The 20,468-nt window shown below is 40.7% G+C and overlaps 1 protein-coding gene across 6 annotated transcripts in view; it reads right to left on the bottom strand.

The window, feature by feature from the left end:
• Ncoa7 (nuclear receptor coactivator 7) overlaps window positions 1–20,468 on the bottom strand; it is a 156,090-nt gene that overhangs the window by 68,749 nt on the left and 66,873 nt on the right. For all 6 annotated transcript variants that reach the window (XM_015999739.3, XM_076552540.1, XM_006981252.4 and 3 more), the window contains exon 3: window positions 13,763–13,983. In XM_015999739.3, coding sequence (XP_015855225.3) covers window positions 13,763–13,983 — 221 coding nt within the window. The remainder of the gene's footprint in view (window positions 1–13,762; window positions 13,984–20,468) is intronic.

Genomic DNA, 20,468 nt, shown 5'->3' with positions numbered 1-20,468 from the left:
AGCTGACTACAGTTTCACTTTGGAATTAAAAAAAAAAAAAGAGTGGGTTTCACTGGCTTTGTGATAGAAAGCAAGTTACTTGAAAGTGTTCTATATTAAGTCTGTCATCTGTAACATAAAGAACTGTCTGATAATGTCACTGAGAAAACAGTAAGATGCATGGGATGCGGTATGAATCTTGGAGCTGGGCAGAGAGTAAGTGCAGCTGCTGTTATTGTTAGTCATGGTGCAAACGGTACATGTCTGCTGCCATTTAAATAGTTGAGTGCTAAAAATCCTAAGGCATCGTCAAAAAGGTTTCATTCCAGAAATGTGGTCATGTGGTATTGGGATGACAGATTATTAAAAATCACTTAAAAGAAAAAAAAAAAAACAACAACAAAACAAAACAAAACAAAAACCTCTTGTTGATCACTTGGACACATGCCCCTCTCACCTCCCAGAGCATCTGATATGTTCCATTTTTAAAAATACCACAGTAATAGCAACAAACATTACAACTGTTAAAAAAAACTAAAGATAGGGCTGGAGAGATGGCTCAGAGGTTAAGAGTACTGACTGCTCTTCCAGAGGTCCCGAGTTCAATTCCCAGCAACCACATGGTGGCTCACAACCACCTATAATGAGATCTGGTGCCCTCTTCTGGCCTACAGGGACACATGCAAGCAGAACACTGTATACATAAGTAAATAAATCTTTAAAAACAAACAAACAAACAAACAAAAAACTAAAGATAGAATGAACTGCCTTAACCTCCCCCAAAGTTATATAAGCAGCAATGACCACTGAGGAGACTCTCTGACCTGTTGAGCAGAGAGCTTTCTTGAATTGTCAGGCATGCTGAGGTGGCCTTCAGATGATGTAGGTGCCTCTGAGGCATCCCTGATCCTTAAGTAACCTCCTATACATATCCCTATAAGCAACTCCAATCAACACATTTGTTCATCAAGTTGGACATGGGTGGTATGGTTACTTTAGGCAGTCACTAGTTCCCTATCTAAGATAAGCATCTGATGTTTGGTCATGTCTCCGCAAGAGTAGTGTCACAGAATACACTTACAGGTGTACAGTGGTTGGCTAATTACTTAAAGTCACCCTGAACTTCAGTTCATGAGTGTGGCTTGGCCCTTCACTTTTCAAAGGATGCCTCGACGAAGCCTTCCGGACATGAACTCTTCCCGTCTACTAAATAACAGCATAGTGTCATAGGAAGCCAAATCTAGTTCTTCATAAAGAAAACAAGCTACCTTTGGAATCGAGATAAATTCAGAAACAGTAGGGGTCACGGAGACAGCTTGGAAACCTCACAGATAAAGAGGGGATCTGTGGTCCACACTGGACTTCACTTCCAAACACTGTAATGCAGAAACACTGATGTGCTCCAGGCTATCCTGGGAAATTAAATGCTCCTAAAGTAGACCCCTCTAAACTGAGACAAGACTTCATATCATAAACCGAAAGCAATTATAAAACACGAATCAGTGGACCAGTAATGTAATTCAGTGGTAATGCACTTGCCTAGCATGTATAAGGCCCTTGGTTTGATCCTCAGCTCCAGAGCAAAATAAAACAAAAAGAAAACACTAGCCAATATCAACACAAGAATCTCTACATCAGAGTTTATATGCAGTTATCTTGGCGTCCCTTATCTAAGTGAAGGATAGGGTTTTAAGTTTGAAAAAAGAAAATCAGGCTATTAGCTAGTTAATTTTCTCCCTAAAGAACCAACATTATCCCAAGAAAATTTATAAAATTGCTTAGAAAAGTGTCCAGACAAAATAATTTTTTTTTTGGTCTTTCGAGACAGGGTTTCTCTGTGTAGCCCTGGCTGTCCTGGAACTTGCTCTGTAGACCCGGCTAGCCTCAAACTCAATAGTTGTAAGAAATGGAACTGGGGAAGTCCCAAACATGGTGTTCTCTACCAATAAGATGCCTAGCAATAAATATATCGTGATAATAATAAGACACATATTAAGAAAGATTTAAAACTTCAGTGAAGACTATACATGGAAGTTTAGATAAAGGAAGAGGTGTACAATGCTCTCACAAAGGGAATCTCATCTTTATAACTATGTCATTTTCTTTTCCAATTAAAATTTAGATTAAATGCTGCTTAACTGAAAAATAAGGTTATTTTAGAGGAGAAACACTGAAGTTATGTTTAGCTTTATCTAAAAGCATAAACATATAAAACAATCAAATGATATTTAAATGTATGTATTTATATTTTAAATATATTTCAGAGAAATAATCACAGAGTCATACAGACTGCTGTTTTGTAAAGCTACAGCAATTAAAACACCACAGCCTGTAACGAAAAGCTGGGCATTTAGTGGAGAGTAAAATCACCATTAAAAACCAGTGAGAAAAGCTGGATTTCCTTATAGATACCATGTAACTTCCTCTTGGTGGGCAGGTTTAGTTTGGGCATTAAATAGACAACAAATGAGTCTAATTCTGCTTTTTTAATCCCCATGCAAATTTGTGTAAATATGTAAAATAGGGATGTCAATTAAGATTAGAGAAGGCAATTCTGGAAAAGCAATCTAGAGTGAAAGAAATAAGGGCTTAAAGATAACTAAGGAGGCTGGGTAAAAAGAAAAAGTTAGACCACTGAAATTCATACAGATGGACTAAGGATTTTATAGTAAAGCCAGATGTGATGACACATGCCTTCAGTCTCAACTACTTAGAAAGAAGGCTGAGGCAGGAGGATCAACTGAGTTCATGAGTTTGAGGTCACTCTAAGAAACACAACAAGACTCTCTTTTAAAGGAAAAAAATAATGATGAAAATTAAAATCATAAGTGACTTTGAATAAAATATAGGACTTGGATTTCTTCATAAGGAAGGAACTGGTGAGATGCTCACATCTCTTCACTTAATATGTCAATGTTGCTAGTTAGAGTTACTGAGAGATGAACAACTGAAAAAACTAAACTATGAAACTGTTACAACTTTGAAAAGAAATGAACACATGTGTCAGGAAGGACTACACTCTGTATTTTACCCTCTGACACAAAGAAGATCATGGAGTACATGCTACTTCCTCTTTCTCTGAAGTACAGCACACCCCGTATACTATTATGATTGGTCAGCAGTGATATTATTTAATGTCGTTAGTGTTTAACTAAAGTTGAATCATACTGGATGGAAATCTAGAGGTGTTCCAAGGGCAGAGAAGCTGTCTGTCTTTAGGACTCTTCTACTACACAAAGTCCTGCGTGACAGTCCTTCTGGCTGAGAAATGAATGCAATAACTCCTGTGACAGTCCCCAAACTCTGTGAATATGTCAGGACAACTGTATTGGTCAGCATCTGATTTATATCAGGCATAAGCCCAATGGCTGTTTTGGGCATGCCTACACAGAGGACTAATAATCCTAGTGTCCCAATACTAGTGAATTCATTTAAGTAGGTTAAGTGTCAACTTTACCATCATTAAAATTACAGCCCAGGGAGGAAAGTTCACCTGCAGTCTCTCTCTCTCTCTTTTTTTTTTTTTTCTATACTAAGAAACAAGAATGTTCTGGGGGAAGTGTCAAAGACTCTGGAGCTCTGTTTGTGTTGGCTTGGTTTTGCTCCAGAGTTGACTTGCAGTGAAGAGAGCTATGCCTGAATCATCACTCTGGCTTTGGTGTCAGAGGGCAGGACTTTAGTTTCTGTCACATGCTAGCCCACATGTGCTTTGGTGAATTCCTTAGCATCTCATTTCTTAACTTGGTAAAACAGGCTGCTGCTTCCTGATGTACATCATGGGAAATCATGAAGTCAATGGGGAAAGAAAGCATCCACCCCATAGCATTCACTCATCCACAAGACAGTCTTTCCAGCCTTCCTCCAGTTCTTTTAATAAAATCTGTTTTCCCCATTTTATGTAAATGGGTCATGGGTATAATTAGATAAATTATATTCTAAAAGAAAATATAGGAAATATAAAAAGCCAGTCACATGTGAATCAAAATTACACAGAATCCATGTACTGGTAGCAAATAAACAACAGAGATAAAGTTTCCACCATTCTAAGAAGTGGGAATTCCAGATCAAAGTCCTGGCAAATGCCCTCACCCACTGCATAGAATGTGCATGCTCACTGTGTCCTCATGTGGCAGAAGGGGGCAATAAGGCCTCCTTTATTAGAGGCCTTAATTTCAATCACAAGAGTGCTACCATCAAGCTCTATGGATTTCCCCAAAGACCATACCAGCCAATCTGACTGCCCTGGGAATGCGCACTTACATTTTTATACTTTAAAAAAAATTACATGTATTTATTTACTCTCTGTCTCTTTGTCTCTTTGTCTCTCTGTCTCTGTCTCTGTCTCTGTCTCTCTCTCTCTCTCTGTGTGTGTGTGTGTGTGTGTAAATACTTTTGGGCCATGGTGCACACTTGGAGGTCAGAGGACAACCTCGGAGAGTAGGCTCCTTCCACCATGTGGGTCCAAGGGGTTCAGCTCAGGTCATCAATCTTGGCAGCAAACCTTTTTATCCACTTAGCCATCTTCCTGGCCCAAGGCAATGCACATTTTAACCTATGAATCTGGAGGGACACAAATCCTAACCATAGCACTCATTTGAACAAAATAACAAAAATACAATTCATTCATCTGGCCCCCATTTAGAGACAGCCAACGTTCATCTTCTGGTGACTCTAGTTCCAGCTTTTCTTCATCTGATTTTTTTATAGGTGAATTGTTTTTTTTTTTAAATGAAAATAGAACCACATTTTAGAATTGTTTCTCACTACATGGTTTTGGGAAGTTTCCATTTAATTAATTCTATGACTCCATCATTTAAAAATGGTACCTAGTAATATATTTCATGTCATGTTAATTATTCTTTCATGTTATTTTTTTAAAGTACGATAGTCACTGCAGTGAAATCTTTTAATATGCTCATGACTGTTTCCTTTTAGCAGAAAGAACTGTTGTGCTGTGGGATGGTCTGTATGTCAAAATGCTCTGATTGGTTAATAAATAAAACACTGATTGGCCAGTGGCCAGGCAGGAAGTATAGGCGGGACTAACAGAGAGGAGAAAAAAAAAGAACAGGAAGGTGGAAGGAGTCACTGCCAGCCACCACCATGACAAGAAGCATGTGAAGACGCCGGTAAGCCACGGGCCATGTGGCAAGGTATAGATTTATAGAAATGGATTAATTTAAGATATAAGAACAGTTAAGAAGCCTGCCACGGCCATACAGTTTGTAAGCAATATAAGTCTCTGTGTTTACTTGGTTGGGTCTGAGCGGCTGTGGGACTGGCGGGTGACAGAGATTTGTCCTGACTGTGGGCCAGGCAGGAAAACTCTGGTTATACTGTTGGGTCAAAGCATATACAAAAAAGCAAGGCTCTTGGTAAATACAGCCAAACTGTCCGCTACAAAGACTCTCTACCAGCAACCTGTTCTGTGATTCTGATCTTTATGTCCCTCGGAATTCCTGAGTTGAAGTTCTTACCCCCAAGATCATGGTATTTGGAGATGGAAACGAGCACGTGGCCAGATCACCTAGATACAGCATCATGAATTAGTCCAAGAGAGACCCCTGCCCTGGCTTCTCCCATATACCTGGTGGAGGAAAGAGTCCCCACTAGGCTCAGAATTTACCAGTGCCTTGTTCTCAAAGGACTTTCCAGCCTAGAGACCATGACACTTCTGCTCTTTATAAGGTACCTAGTCTCTGAGACTGAGTGTTTTCCTATTGCCTTTTCTGCCTCACTTGATGACAACTTGATTTTTTTCAAGCTGAAACTACCACTAATCTGCTGATGTCCAATACAGCTGGGTATTTCCCATGCTGTGCGATTTTCCGCTGTCTGTAACGCACATTCAGGGAGTGAGACTTGCATCACATTGATGGCTCTGGAGTCAAGATCAGATATGGGAGAACTGGGTTTTGAATGCATAGCTTCTCAGCATTCCTTCGTTTCAACAATGACAAGCACAGGTTACAGGAGGCTGTGCTGGTGAAGGCATGGAGGATTTTAGAGAATAGGGATGTTCTCCTTGATGCAAAGCCAACACAGTCACAGGCGGTTTTATGAGAGGCATTTGCTTCACTGTTACTTACAGGGAGACACTCACATTCAAATTTAACTCTGCTCCAAACTTTGGAACAATTTCGCTTTAGAACAAAACTTACCAGTGCTGATGCTTTGAATTTTTTAAGTAAGGTAAGTTTTACAAACAGGCTGGACAGAAATTTCATAGCAGTATTGATGCAGAAAGTAGAGCATGGGACAAGAAACAAGAACACTGTCACATTGAAGCCCAAGCTGGGGGCTGGGGGGGGGCATCAATGTCATGATCAACATAACCTTCTCTCTCCAGGTCTCTGTGAACTTCTGGGGATGGAGAAACACGTGGGCCCTTCAGACTGTGAAGTGCTTATGAATGCCACCAGGCCAGAGGGCAAAAAAACACCTGAGATGGGCATTCCTCCCATTGGAAATTCTCACTCTCTGTTTTCCTTCTGTTCTTGGTTCTCAGTATTTGTTCATCTGAGAATTTTACAATTGGTTTTATCATTTATAAACTTCATAATTTACATAATTATACAGTTGGTGAATTACTGCATCAAAACGAGGGCCTAGATCAGGATTTTGCAGAAACCAGAATGCATCTTATATTCACGCTCATAACCATATATATTTTTTTAGGTTTAATTCTTGTAATCTTCACCACTGATCAACTTCTTTTCTTAAAGCCAACATATTGATGTACTTAAGATGAAGAAGATCTCTCCCTCTCAGTTATTTATTTCAGGAAATATATGTAAAAACATGCAAGCAACATGTTTCTGGACACTTGATACATCTGAGGCTGTCTTTGAACTTGGAAAATAACTTGCGCCTCTCAACTGAAGACAGTCACTGTTCCAGCACAGACTACTAAATCGGTTCCTTACTCCCATTTTTGCCCCCTCACAACAGCAACTTCCCTTTATTTTTTAGACAACATCTCTCTGTGTAGTTCTGGCTGTGCTAAAATTCGCTATGTAGACCAAACTGGCCTTAAACTCACAGAGACTTGCCTGCTTCTGCCTTCTCAGTGCTTAGATTAAAGTCATGCACTACTATGTCTGGACTTGCAACAAAATTTTATACTTTTACTTAAAAATATTTGCCAAGCCATTTATCCACGACCTATAAATCCCTCCTACAGTTAACCTACATTTTCTCCTTCATCCTGCCCTACCTAGGGTGAGCTCTTTCGATCTCTCTGCTCAAATAAGTGCTTCTGCTCCTGACTGTACACTTCCTGTCTCACAGGGCTTGGACTACTGCTTCTGTTCCCACGCTTTTTGTCTTTTCACCAAGAATGTATTTTATTCTCAGATCCTTCCTCTATGTCCCCTGACATCTGACATCTTCCCTTTTTCCTCCTTAGCTACATTCCTGTGTATTCTAGGAAAATATTAATTAGGTCATTTCCTTGTACTGGAAATTGGACTGCATCTTGGATCTTCAAGCATGTTCTCTACCACTGAGAGCCATCCCCAGCCCCTTAAGGTCTAGATCACAGTCTCTTCACATGAAAGTCTATTTTCATCCTGTATCCTTCCAGCCTCTCAAATCTAAAGTACAGGAAAGCTCTCCACTCTTGAGCAGAAGACTATATATTATTATATACTAATGGCCTGGCTTATTTATGTTTTGAAATGAACTTATGAAAATAATATTATATATAACCTTGGCATTCTAAACCTGTGAGTTGCAATAAAAATCTAATGACAGATATGAAACTCACCCATGTGGTTTTAAAGAGAAAAAAAAACCCTCAGAAAAAGTGATCAGTGTGTGGAAAGTCGTTGAGGTTGTCGCTGTGGGAAAGAACCCAGTTGTGGGTTACTTTCATGTTTTCATGAGAAACACAAATCGGCAGCAAGTGAAAGCAGAGAACTTCCGTTTCTGAACTTTTTCCTCCCAGTCTTCTGAATGCAGGATGGGAAACTGTGATTGAAAGTGATAACCAGAGACATGGTAGACTTGCTAATGGGAAACTACATGAAGCTGAGGTTAAGGCGTGCATGTTCAACCCTGCACCAGGAAGCTCAGCAGAATGATCACGAATTTGAGGCCAGCCTGGGCTACACAGTAAGCCCGTCATCTCAGGAGAAAAGAAGACAACAATAAAAGAAAGGAAGGGCAGAAGGGAAGAGGGGAGAGGGAAGTAGAACAGAAGAGAGAAAGGGGAAGAAGAAAAGGGAGGGGTGTGGGAAGGAGGAGAGCCACATTCACGGCAAAGAACTTCCTTAAGCAAATCTGTGCTTTTGGTAATCTCAAAACGCCATGCTCTTACATATGTCCTTTATTTTTATTATAATGGCCACCCCAATAAAATGCTTTTAAAAGTTTCTACATTGCTACCTAGGATCCTTGGCATTAACACTTTATAATAAGATATGACGATATTTTAATAATCCACCTTATTCCAAGTTGCCTTATTTTCCTGACATAAAATCTCTCCATCTCTTCTCACCCTTGCACCTGCATAGAAGAATGGTCCTACATTGGAATCTCTGCATTTCTAACATTCCCATTCTTCCAACATGATTTAGAAGGGAAGATGTGCAGTATTCTAACACTAAAGATTAATGAATAATGTATTCTTTTAACATAATATTTTCTTGCTAATTTAATAGGGTTTGATGCTTCAGGAAATTTTGGGAGATTTTGAAATGCTCCCACGAATTGTATAAAACTTGGCTTGGCATGGTTGTACATACTTTTAATCCCAGCATGGCAAAGGCAGGGGTGGGGGGCAGAGGGCAGAGGGGCAGAGAGGCAGAAGGATAGAGGGCAGAGGGCAGAAGGGTAGAGGGGCAGTTTTTCTCAAAACTCAGTAATAGCTAATTTTTAAAGTATAGTAAGACACAGAACCACCAAACAATTTCTTTTTAAAAAATTATTTACTTTATATATATAAAATACTTATATATTATCTATATTAATTACTTATATATATACATGTATACATACATACATACATATTACATACATACATACGTGTGTGTGTGTGTGTGTGTGTGTGTGTGTGTGTTGTCTACATACAAGTCTGTGCACCACATGCATGCAGTGATTGAGGAGGCCAAAAGAGGGCATTGAAGCCTCTGGAACTGAAGTTATAGACAGTTGTGAGCTGCCATAAAAGTACTGGGAACTGAAACTGGGTCCCCTATAAGAGCAGCGAGTGATCTTAACCTCAGAGGCATTTCTTCATGCCCCCTACACAACTTCCTAAGCAATCTAAATAGAAGTTAAAAGAAAGAAGTTCTGCCAGGTGGTGGTGGTGGCGGCGGCGGCGGCGGCGGCGGTGGCACACGCCTTTAATCCCAGCACTCGGGAGGCAGAGGCAGGCGGATCTCTGTGAGTTCGAGGCCAGCCTGGGCTACCAAGTGAGTTCCAGGAAAGGCGCAAAGCTACACAGAGAAACCTTGTCTCAAAAAACCAAAAGAATAAAAAAAAAGAAGTCCTATATATTAGCAAATATAGGTGCAAGCAGAGAAAGGTTGAAGTCACTTGTCTAGAAGCATTCAATATTTACCGACTCTAGGTAATGTGCTAGATGTTGGATCTTGAGTTATCTGATGCAAGCTGTCTTAATGTGATTACTTCTTTTCCTCAAAAACAAAATAGAACATTTACAGAATCAGGGCCATGGTGTTACTATGAGGCAATTCTGGTGACTCAATCTCTCCAAAGCATTCTCTACTGGCATCTTATCGAGGTGTCAGGAGACAGTAATGACTGACTGCCCAAGGCTTCAGTGAGTCACAGATAAATCTATCTGGAAAAGCAAAACCATTATTTTTTTCAAAATATCCTTCTGCAACGCATAATGTTCAACAAATAGAGGGGGGAAACTCCTGTAGGGTGTGGTGGCACAAGGAGGCAGAGGCAGGTGGATCTGTGAGTTTGAGGCCAGCCTGGTCTACACTGTGTATTCCAGGTTAGCCAGAACTACACAGTGAGACCCTGTCTTGAGATAAAAAGAAAAGGAAAATGAACTCCCTTATAATTTCAGTACCCAGATAAGACAACTCTCACTTACACCTTCTCCATCTGCATTTCTGAGCCCATGCTGCCAATGAGCATCACTAGCTGCTTCTTTTGCATCTCTGTCTGTTCCTTGGATCACTTCTTCTATACACAGACTCACCTCACATCTGTAAGGAGCAATTAACTAGGCCCCTGGAGGGAAACTTAGCCCTTCAAAAACACCGCTATACAAAAACTCGTCGATGAAATAATGGAGCTACCCCAATTCTGAGTTTTACATATCTGAATCTTGGAGACAAGACCCTCTCGCCTTCTCAAGTCTCCTTAGTCTCCTTCTACAACCAGAGTAGCACCACAGAAAGAAGCAGGGCCCTGGAACAGGAATGAATTTTGACTCAAGGTCTGAGGCTCCCCCTAGTGGTACAGAACCACATCCAGGGATGGGACTCTAGAAGGTAACAGATTCTATGAGGCCAATCAAATCCCAGCTGGTGTAGGTCAACTATGGTAAAATGTGGTAAGAGCCAATGATGCCTAAAATTTAGTGATCTACCCAGAGGCTTGATCCCTGCACTGGATTTCCCTGATGAAATGCCCCAAGTCTCCAAGCCAGCGGCCATCACTGCCACTGTTAAGAGGTGACATAATGACATCTCTTTACTTATTGCTACCAAGGAAAACCACATGGCAATTTCAACCCAATGACTGTACTGTTACCAATATCTTCTAAAATTCTCAGGAAATGGAAACGAATAAAACCAGAGTGTTTATTCATCTATATACTCGTTCTGCTACTGAATGCACATGGAAAGAGCATCTCTCAGGACAGGGAAGTAACTGATTTGCTAATGTGCTTGCCCTATATGTATAAAGACCTGAGCTTGATCTCCAGTATCTATCTATCTATATATATAAAAGTCTAATAGGATGGCCCATGTAATCTCAGCACTGGGAGGCAGAGATGGAACTCTGGAGCTTCCTTGATAGCCAGGCTAGCCTACAAGACGAGTTACAGGCCATTGAGAGATCATGTACACAATAGAAAGTAGATGGTAACTGTGGAAGGATGCTTGAGGCTGGCCTCCACACATGAACACAGGAGTGTCCAACACACACACACACACACACACACACACACACACACACACACACACACACACGCACAGCACCTGTCATGGTAGAGATAATACAGGGTCTAAATCACCCCAACCTGCAAACAGAGAACGGATAAATGCAGGTGGAAATCAGGCCTGGCCTGGACAGAGCCAGGAAGGGATTCCCAGGAGACAAGGTAACTGGACTGATTTCGCGAGGTCAGGAAAAGGTAGCGAGGAAAAGACAAAGAGTATTATTTTAAACTCAACAATATACTTCCAACAGATGCCACTACTACATTAGAAAACCATTTTAACAAAGCGAGAAGTCGCACAAAACAAAAGGCAACTTTCCTTAATTCTCTTGTTTTTGGAAGGGAGTACACTGACATTTTAAATTGTAAGTGCAAGCTTCTTAATTACTCAGGCACCTCATTCACCAGGGTGGAATGCACAGGACCAACAAGCACATGGGTGGATTAAGTAATGGCACCAACTTAGCCGTGGGTCCCAGTGTTTAACCTTCTTTGCCCCCTGTCATGCTAAAAGCTCCATGTTCATGGCTGAGGGCAGACTCCTCATCGGTCTCTGTCGGAGCAACGTAAGCGAGGCCGCTCTTACCACCACCCCAGTGCAGCGCAGCCTGTCCTTGATGGGCGTGGTCTCACTGACTGTCTCAGTGCTGTGACCACACACCTGGCGGAGCAAACGAAGGAAGGCCGGGCCTACCGGGGCTCACAGTTCAGTGGACAGGCCGTTCTGAGGGGACATCAAAGCAGCAGAAGCGTGAAGCAGCTAGTCACGCTGCATCCTCAGCCAGCAAAAAGGGAGCAAGGAAAATTTGTGCTCCAGGAATGGCGCTGCCCACTTTTAAGATGGATCCTCCCACCTCAATGAACCTAATGCAAAGAATCCCTTGAGGATATGCCCAAGAGCTCAATAATGCCTCCCCGATCCCAGATGTGCCTGGGGGCTTGTGTTGCAGGTGATTCTGGAACCTGTTAAGCTGACACAAACCATCACACATCATTAGGCCCGTTAGGACGTTAGGTTAAACACAGAAGGCAGATGTGCCCCTCTGAAAATCTGTCATAATCTGGACCAAGTTCAGGGCTTTCTGAGTAACTCTGCAAGACCTCATCTCACTGCTTGAACTGCAGGATGCTCTCTGGGCACTACATCTTTTCTCTCTTTGCCTAGCAATATTAAGTATGTCATAGCCCATGTACCAAATTTCTGACACTTGACACCGTCTCTTTGCGTCCACTGCAACAGACTCCAGCACGTGACGGAACAGTAGATATGAGACGGGTGATCCAAGTACAGCTAGACATGCCATCATTCCCAGTATATTTTCAGCAGTGACTGTTCTAAGAAACTCCATAACCTTGCGGACTCATTCTAAATGAGGGAGTTTTGTGTTTGGTGGTTGTTTTTAGCTGACACAGGCTAGGCCTTGTCTCCTGCAAAAATTGTAGTCACTACTATCAATACAATTGACGTATTCATTCTGTTTATATTCTATTTATAACCATTAAGGAAAAGAAATGGATCCTGGGTAATGGATCCGTGGTAAAGTGCCTGCTGCACAAGCTTAAGGACCTGAAGTTTGATTCCCCACACTCATGTGAAAGGTTGGATGCAGTGACGGTCTCCTTCCCAGGACTATGAGGCAAAGAAGAATTCTTGGAGCTATTTGGTCAGCCAGTTGAAATCGTGAGCTCCAGGCTCAGTGAGACCCCGTCTCAACAAATAAGATTGAAAGCAATAGAGGAAGGTTCAGAAGTCAACCTCTGACCCCTACGTGCCTGCACAAACAAGCACATCTACACACACACACACACACACACACACACACACACACACACAACCTCACACACACACCAACAACAACAAAAAAGATACAAAAGCCTATTCTCCTACAGGGAACATGTTTATCAGCATACAATATGTGGTAGACACATTGCTAGATGACCCAAGGGCAAAGCTGAGTGGAGCACATTATTTCACAGCTCTCCTTTTATATTGTATAATATATAAAAAGAGCCAGGGATGTGGAACAGTTGCTCTATAAGCTGGTGCTATTATTATGATGATGATTCATAAGACATTGTGCTGTTTTTAGCAAATTATTACAGATTTTGATTTTTGAGGGGGGGAGGCTTTTTTTGTTTGTTTATTTTGGGGTAAGAGTTGGGTTTAATCTACCCAGGCTGACCTAAGCTCCCTATGTAGACCAGGTTGGCCTCAAATTTCTTTTCTTTTTCTTTTTCTTTTCTTTTTTTTTTTTTTTTTTGGCTTTTCGAGACAGGGTTTCTCTGTGTAGCTTTGCGCCTTTCCTGGAGCTCACTTGGTAGCCCAGGCTGGCCTTGAACTCACAGAGATCCACCTGACTCTGCCTCCTGAGTGCTGGGATTAAAGGCGTGCGCCACCAACGCCTGGCGGCCTCAAATTTCTGATGAACACACCTAACTGTAAAATGATTACAATTCATTGTTGCTATTATTGTTATCGTTTTGGGACAGGGCCTTGTGTAACCCAAGCTGGCTTTGGATTCTTGTTCCTCTGGCCTCTACCTCCTGAGTACTGGGATTTTAGTTGTACACCACCATGCGCAGTCTATGGAAGATTTTTAAACAACATATTCCAAGAGTGTTGCGAAGACTCACCAATAGTGTAGTATCTCTTCAGTTCCGTGCGCCTGATTTCTTTTAACTGGTTGTTTTTTCTCTTCTTTTTCTCATCAGTGCTATGTTCCCCCTCCACTGCAATGTTGGACTTGTCTTGTTCCGAAATGACTGAATTAGCATCTTCTTTCCCGGAATGAATCCTTGTGGCTGTAGCTGAGATGTTCTCTGCATTTTGTTTGGCTTGTTTTTTCTTTTTTAGTCTGTGAATGAAAAGAGGAAACCATTGAAGAAGTGACTTGCTACATGCAATCCTAATGTTATGCTGCAGGACTCCAATATGGAATTCTCTAATTTATAAAATACTTTATGATCCCACCCACTCTTGCTATACAGCATACAGATTGGCTTCAAGCTTACAATCATCCTGTTCCAGACTTCCAAGGGCTGGCCTTACAAGCATGCACCACCAAGCCTGGATCTTCCTCCACCCATCTTTTGGTGGAACTGGGGATTGAAGCCAGGGTTTGTACATGCTAGGCAAGGACTCTACCACTGACTCTTATCTTCAGTCCTGTTTTCACTTAAAAGAAGAAGGAGGAAAAGGAGGTGGAGGAGGAAGAAGAGGGAGAGGGAGAAAAAAAAGTTGTTTGAAAACAGAGTCTCATAAAATTATTCAAGGGTTATTTTCCTTTTCTTTTTTTTTTTTTTTTTTTTTTTTTGGTTTTTTCGAGACAGGGTTTCTCTGCGTAGCTTTGCGCCTTTCCTGGAGCTCACTTGGTAGCCCAGGCTGGCCTCGAACTCACAGAGATCTGCCTGCCTCTGCCTCCCGAGTGCTGGGATTAAAGGCGTGCGCCACCACACCCGGCTATTTTCCTTTTCTAACCATTTAAATATTCTAACGTGGAAACCAGGGATCTTTCCTCAATTTTGCATCCACAATAATAATAATAAATCTCATAGAAGTATGGGATATGTTCTAGGCCTAAGAAAAATGACATTTTTCTATAGGCTATGAAATGATGAGTATTGTTTTTAAATCAAGATACAGTAATTCATCTATAAGGCCCCATTTGGGCATTGTATATTTTTAAAAAGTGTTTGTGGTTATCAGCTGTACCTATGAACAGGTAAGCAGGTATGAAACATGTCTTTTATTTTGGGTTATATGCAGTATCAAGATTTGTAAGACCTCTCTGGTTTGGGTAACTCTTTTCATTTATACACACAGTAAGAGACCTAATGTCAAAAATATTTACATGTAAACAGAGTGCCCAGGTACATAAGGCCAGGGTCCTTCTTCTGAAAGAGTTTATGCTCTGTAGAACACAGACTTTCTCAAGGACTAACTGACTGCAAGGCGCACATCAGTTCATTGCAGAGTATGCAACTCCTGGAAAACATTTTCAGGGGCTGGATTCAGTGAACAACGATAAACTTCAGCTCCCATAGCCTTGGGAATAAGGAGCTGAAAACATCAAATATGTTCACTAAGTTATCAGCCAGTGCTTATATTAGTAAACACAATGATTATTCCTAATGACTAGTTTGTACTATTACTAAGGGATTTTTAGATCTCAAGAGATGTAGCACTTCAGGACTCTTATCACAGAGTTAAACAAATGCAACATAAAAGAATGCAAACACATCTTTGCATCATTAAACAAATGTTCCACAGCATAAACAAATGTAACACATCTTAAGATAATATTCTACAACACCTATGCTCAAGATACTGCCCAGTGTGACAGTCTACTTCCTGTTGCCTGCTACCAACACCTAGCAGCTACCTCTCCAGCACCATGTCTGTCTGCACACCGCTATGTCCCATCATGTCCCGCCATGGTGATAAGGGACTGAACCTCTGAACTGGAAGCAAGAACCCCAATTAAATGTTTTCCTTTGTAAGAGTTGCTGTAATCATGGTGTCTATTCACAGCAACAGAAACCCTAACTAAAACTGGGGGGGGGGGGGCTGGGAGGAGTGGAGGGAGGGGAAATTGTGGCTGGGATGTATTATATGAGAGAAGAATCTATTTTCAATTTAAAAAAAATTTAAAATTAGAATTATAAATTTTAATTTTCAATTTAAAAAAAAAAGAAAAGGAAGGTGTCCCCTTGTTTTTTTTTGTTTGTTTTTGTTTGTTTTTTTGTTTTTTTTTTTTGTTTTTTTTTTTGTTTTTTTTTTTGGTCCCCTTGGTTTTGATGTTTATGGAGCCAGAGCTCAGGGAACTAATGAATGTCTTCTCGAACATTAAATGTGGGAACTGTACTTCCTTGGCTACCAACAGGCCCTTTGATTAGGATTAGCTGAAATAATATACGTCAACACCTAACACAAAGAAGTAGAAACAGAACAGCTAAAACATCCTGTTATAATATCTAATGACCTCAGAACAAAGCACGGGAAGATCCATGACACATGTCACTTTCAAGCATGCCATATGCTATTGTTCCCTGAGCACCAAGGAGTCAGCTTCTAAGATTTTTTCTTTTGTAAATGCCTAAGAGACAAGACAGCTGGGGAAAAGTGGAGGTGAGTTCACATCTCATCTCTTTGTGGGCTTGGCTAAGCACACACACAAACAATGCACACACACAATGACAAATCAAAGTTAGCCAAAAAAAAAAGGGGGGGGGGATTGTTTTCAATGAGAACACGATTATTTTCTATCAGATTTTAAGCCATTTTACTGGCAAAACAATAGATGGTTCTTTGTGAAGGTAGGTCTGATAATGCCTCTAATAAAATAAAATAAAAATTCTGATCAAATTATTGTTCGAGGTTTAATGCGCAGTGACCTGGCTCTATGTGGAGCAAGCATCTCTTTAAAAGGAGCGGTTTCTGCAAAGACCTGACCTCTTTCTCAAAAACACTGGCTATGGATGGCCCTGGCTGGTCCTCTTCTATGTATTAACTCATCAAAACTTGCTTGAAATGTAGCTTTTGCATCATTCAAAAATGATTTTTTTTTTCTAGAAGAAAGCAGGTGCACACAATTAGCTCTGTATCTTATCTCCTGAGATGTGCTGTTTCTTCATGTTCTGGATCTTTCCACTTGCTGTCCCCATTTCACCCTCTCCCTGTGATAATTAAATCCACTTTGATCTGGGGCACATGTTTTGATGAGCAGCAGCAGCAGTGTTTGGGGACATCTCATTAGGCACTAATTTTCACTCATGGAAACTGCAAAATGGGATATGTTGTCTTCTTATTCATTTTCTCTTTTCCTTTACAGATTATTATTGCCAATGGTACAGCCAAACAACTGTTACTCCAGAAGGAAAAAAAGGCTAGAAAAGAGCAATACCAAACTAGTTTAGAAGGATATAATAGAGTAAAATTTAGTGCTTTAGAATTTTTAAAATCAGTTTTTGTTTTGACTAGAGTAATCTTTTTTTTTTGGACATTATCATTTTAACTGGAACATCCTGGCTTTGCAGCTGGAAATCAGAACAATTCTGGAGCTGTGATAGGAAGCCCTTCCTTCCAAATACAGAAATAGACACCACCTTTTCCAAGGTTGAGTAACTGGCAGCCTGATGCGTATTGGCAGTTAATAGTCCTCAGACTCTGCTTTCTGAAGCTTTTCAAGTTTTCTCTTTTGTTTTTGGAGTACTTCTATTATTTCATCTAAGATGTTTGTGTGTGTGTGAGTGCATGTGTTTGCATATGTGTGTGTGCACTTATGTGTGCATGTGTATGGAGGCCAGAGATCAACATGAGATATATTCCTTGATAACTGGCCACTTTATTTTTTGAGACAAGGTTTCTCCCTGAGCCTAGAGCTCATCTAAAAAGTACTGAAGTCTATTTTGTATTTGATTGCTATAGGTACAAATGAAGAAAACAAATCTTCGTTTGGTTAGATTATAATTACTTTCTTTACGATAAATCACAAGTACAAGAACAACCATTTTTAGCCCTCCCCTGACTCCACTGCTGTATTTAAATCCTGTCCCTTCTAGCTCCGAAATGTCACCAGCAAATCTACTTCTCTTCTTGTTCTGCTCACACTGAGCATGTCGGACTCTGCCTGGACAACTCTGTCTAGTACTGTCATTGTTTTATTATGAAAAATGGTACAGTACTGTACTACAACATTCACACTGTGGAAAAGTCAGGATAATATTAAGTGCAGTCACTGAGGTAGCTCATAGGAAAGCTGGAAGAAAAGGGAGATGATAGTGATCGACCTTCCCCAAGAGCAAAGAAGGCCATGACCTGAACTTCCCATCTTCCCATGGTAGCATTCTGCAAAGCATGCTTATTTGGAATCTGTAGCCTTTTTACATTAAAGTAAAAGGCAATGGCATGATATAAGTGTACATCATTCTCTCCCTATTACTGTCTTTGCCACAGTTAGCAGAACAACTGGGTGATACTGTGAAATAATTTGTATAGGAGAATGAAAGCAGCTTCCTTATGTATAGGAAATGAGTCTGGGACTCTCTAGCCTTCATCAGACAGGGTTCTGAAAAAGTTCTTTTTGGACTGTGCAGTCCCTTCTCTGTAGATGGAGTTTCTTTGTGTCTTGGTAGGAGTTCCCAAATAACCACTCAGAGACTTAATATTATTTACAAATGCTTGGCCGATAGCTCAGGCTTGTTACTAACTAACTCATACATACAGCAACACACAGCACTAGCAAACTAAAGCTTGCACTGGCACTTGCAGTGAGAGCTTCATGTGGGCAAGGACTTCTTGTGTTACTGGGGCTCAGGGCCGAGGAAAGGCTCACTTTTGGCACTCTATTACTGCTTTGTGAATGAGTGAATACACAAAGGAGCTCATGTTCTCGCTGGGCTTCAAATCACTCCCCTTTCACATCTTTCTCTGATTAGTGGTGTGCTCCTAAGAATTGATGCTCATCTCTTGCTGCAGATCTTTGATTTAAAGAGAAAACATATTGGCTACATATGATTCAAAATGTATTAAGTAGGTATGTTGGCGATGTAGCTCTATGGTATGGTGCTTATGTAGTATTCCTGAAGTCTTGAGTTCAATTCTCAGCACTGCAAAAATAATAAACAAAACCATAGCCTTCTTTAATTAACATTAATGTTTTACTTCTTTCTTAATTTTAATTTGGAAGTCCATGTGCTTCTGAAAATTGTACCATAGAAATAACTATCTAGTATTGAATTGTCCCATAAGATAACCACTAGCCAGCCACCCACAGCTACTGGATTTAATATTTATTTTGCATATGTTGTGCACTCATGTATATATGGATGTGTGTGCCATAGCACTTGTATGGAGGTGGTGCAGGTACTCTCCTATCTTTATGTGGGTTCTGGGACCAAGCTCATGTGTCAGGCTTTTGAAGCAAGCACTTTAACTAAAAAGCTACCTCACCATCTCTGGTTACTAAATTTAATTAAGATCGTTCAAGATTATTTGAATATTTAAAATTTCAGTTGTAAGATAACACATTTCAAGTGCCTAATGGACTTCTGCTAGCAGTACTATTAGACAACGCATAGTCAGAACATCCCACCATTACTGGCAGCTCTGATCACAGCTACTGCGGCTCTACTAGCAGAGGTTAGAGAAGGGAATATGGGAATTGTATTCAAAACCCAATGAGTATTTGCCTGGGGTTTGTCTACAGGTTACAGGTACACATTATGTGAGAGCCAAAGCTACATTTTAAGTTTTAATTACTGTGCCTAAGAGATCCTTGAAACAAAAAACGCCTCTGATCTGCAAGCCCCTTGCCCAAGGACAGAGAGTTCCTCAAATGCTAGAGGCTATTGTTTATGAGAGATAATAAGCCATATTTTCTCACTCCCCTAAACAAGTTTGTTGGACCCATCTGAACCAGATGTGCTTAATCAGCTGTGGGCAGGAGGCACATGGCCAGGAAGTATGTGAGGATGTACTCTTGGCCCTGATTAGATGTAGGAGGGAGGTACATGGGCAGGAAGTACATTAGCATGTATGCTTGCTTCTGATTGGATCTCATTGAATGCTGTGAATTATGGGTTTCCTTCTTAAGCCCCTGAAAAACATGACTCAGGGACATTTTCTGAAAACCCAGAGATGGATGTGGCCAGAGCCCATCCACCTGGCCAGTACTTAATTACAGCTTGCTTCAAATTTGGCTTTAAACTGTGGTAGTGGTCTTATTCTCTGTCAGATTAACACATATTCACGGTGAAGTGAGTTTACAAAAAAGGAAGTTACTAAGGACAGAGAGAATAAGAAAAAATTCATTGTATTCTTTTTCCTAGTTTTTAAATTTTATACCATGTACAATAGGTATCTAAAGTTTTGTGGGGGTTTTTGGTATCTAAATTTTTAAATATTTAATGAAGTCTTGAAGATTCTTTCCTTCTATAAGAATAATTTAGCATATAAATTTTGCTTAGAGTTTGAGTTTTACTTTTTCAAAAAAGATTATCAAGTAAACCTTGGAGCCTGGGCTTAGAGGCATACACCTTTAACCCTAGTACTCAGGAGGCAAGGATAGGTGGATCTCTGTCATTTTGAGGCCAGCCATGTCCTACATGGAGAGTTCCAGGACAGCCAGGGCTACATATAGAGACCCTCACCCCACCCCATTTCTAAAAATAAGAAAAGAAGAGAAAACCTTCGGAGCTAGAAAGATGACTCTGTGGTTAAGAGCACTGGCTGCTCTTTCAGAGGACCTAAGTTTTATTCCCATCACACATATCACAGCCCGTAACAATCTGCAACTCCAATTCCAAAGGATTCAGAACCCTTTTTGGCCTCCTTAGGTAC

This window comes from Peromyscus maniculatus, chromosome 16 (assembly GCF_049852395.1).
Source record: "Peromyscus maniculatus bairdii isolate BWxNUB_F1_BW_parent chromosome 16, HU_Pman_BW_mat_3.1, whole genome shotgun sequence".
NCBI classification, from domain to species: domain Eukaryota; kingdom Metazoa; phylum Chordata; class Mammalia; order Rodentia; family Cricetidae; genus Peromyscus; species Peromyscus maniculatus.
The sequence above is the reverse complement of the archived record's forward strand: the minus strand, read 5'-3'. Positions and strand labels throughout refer to the sequence as shown.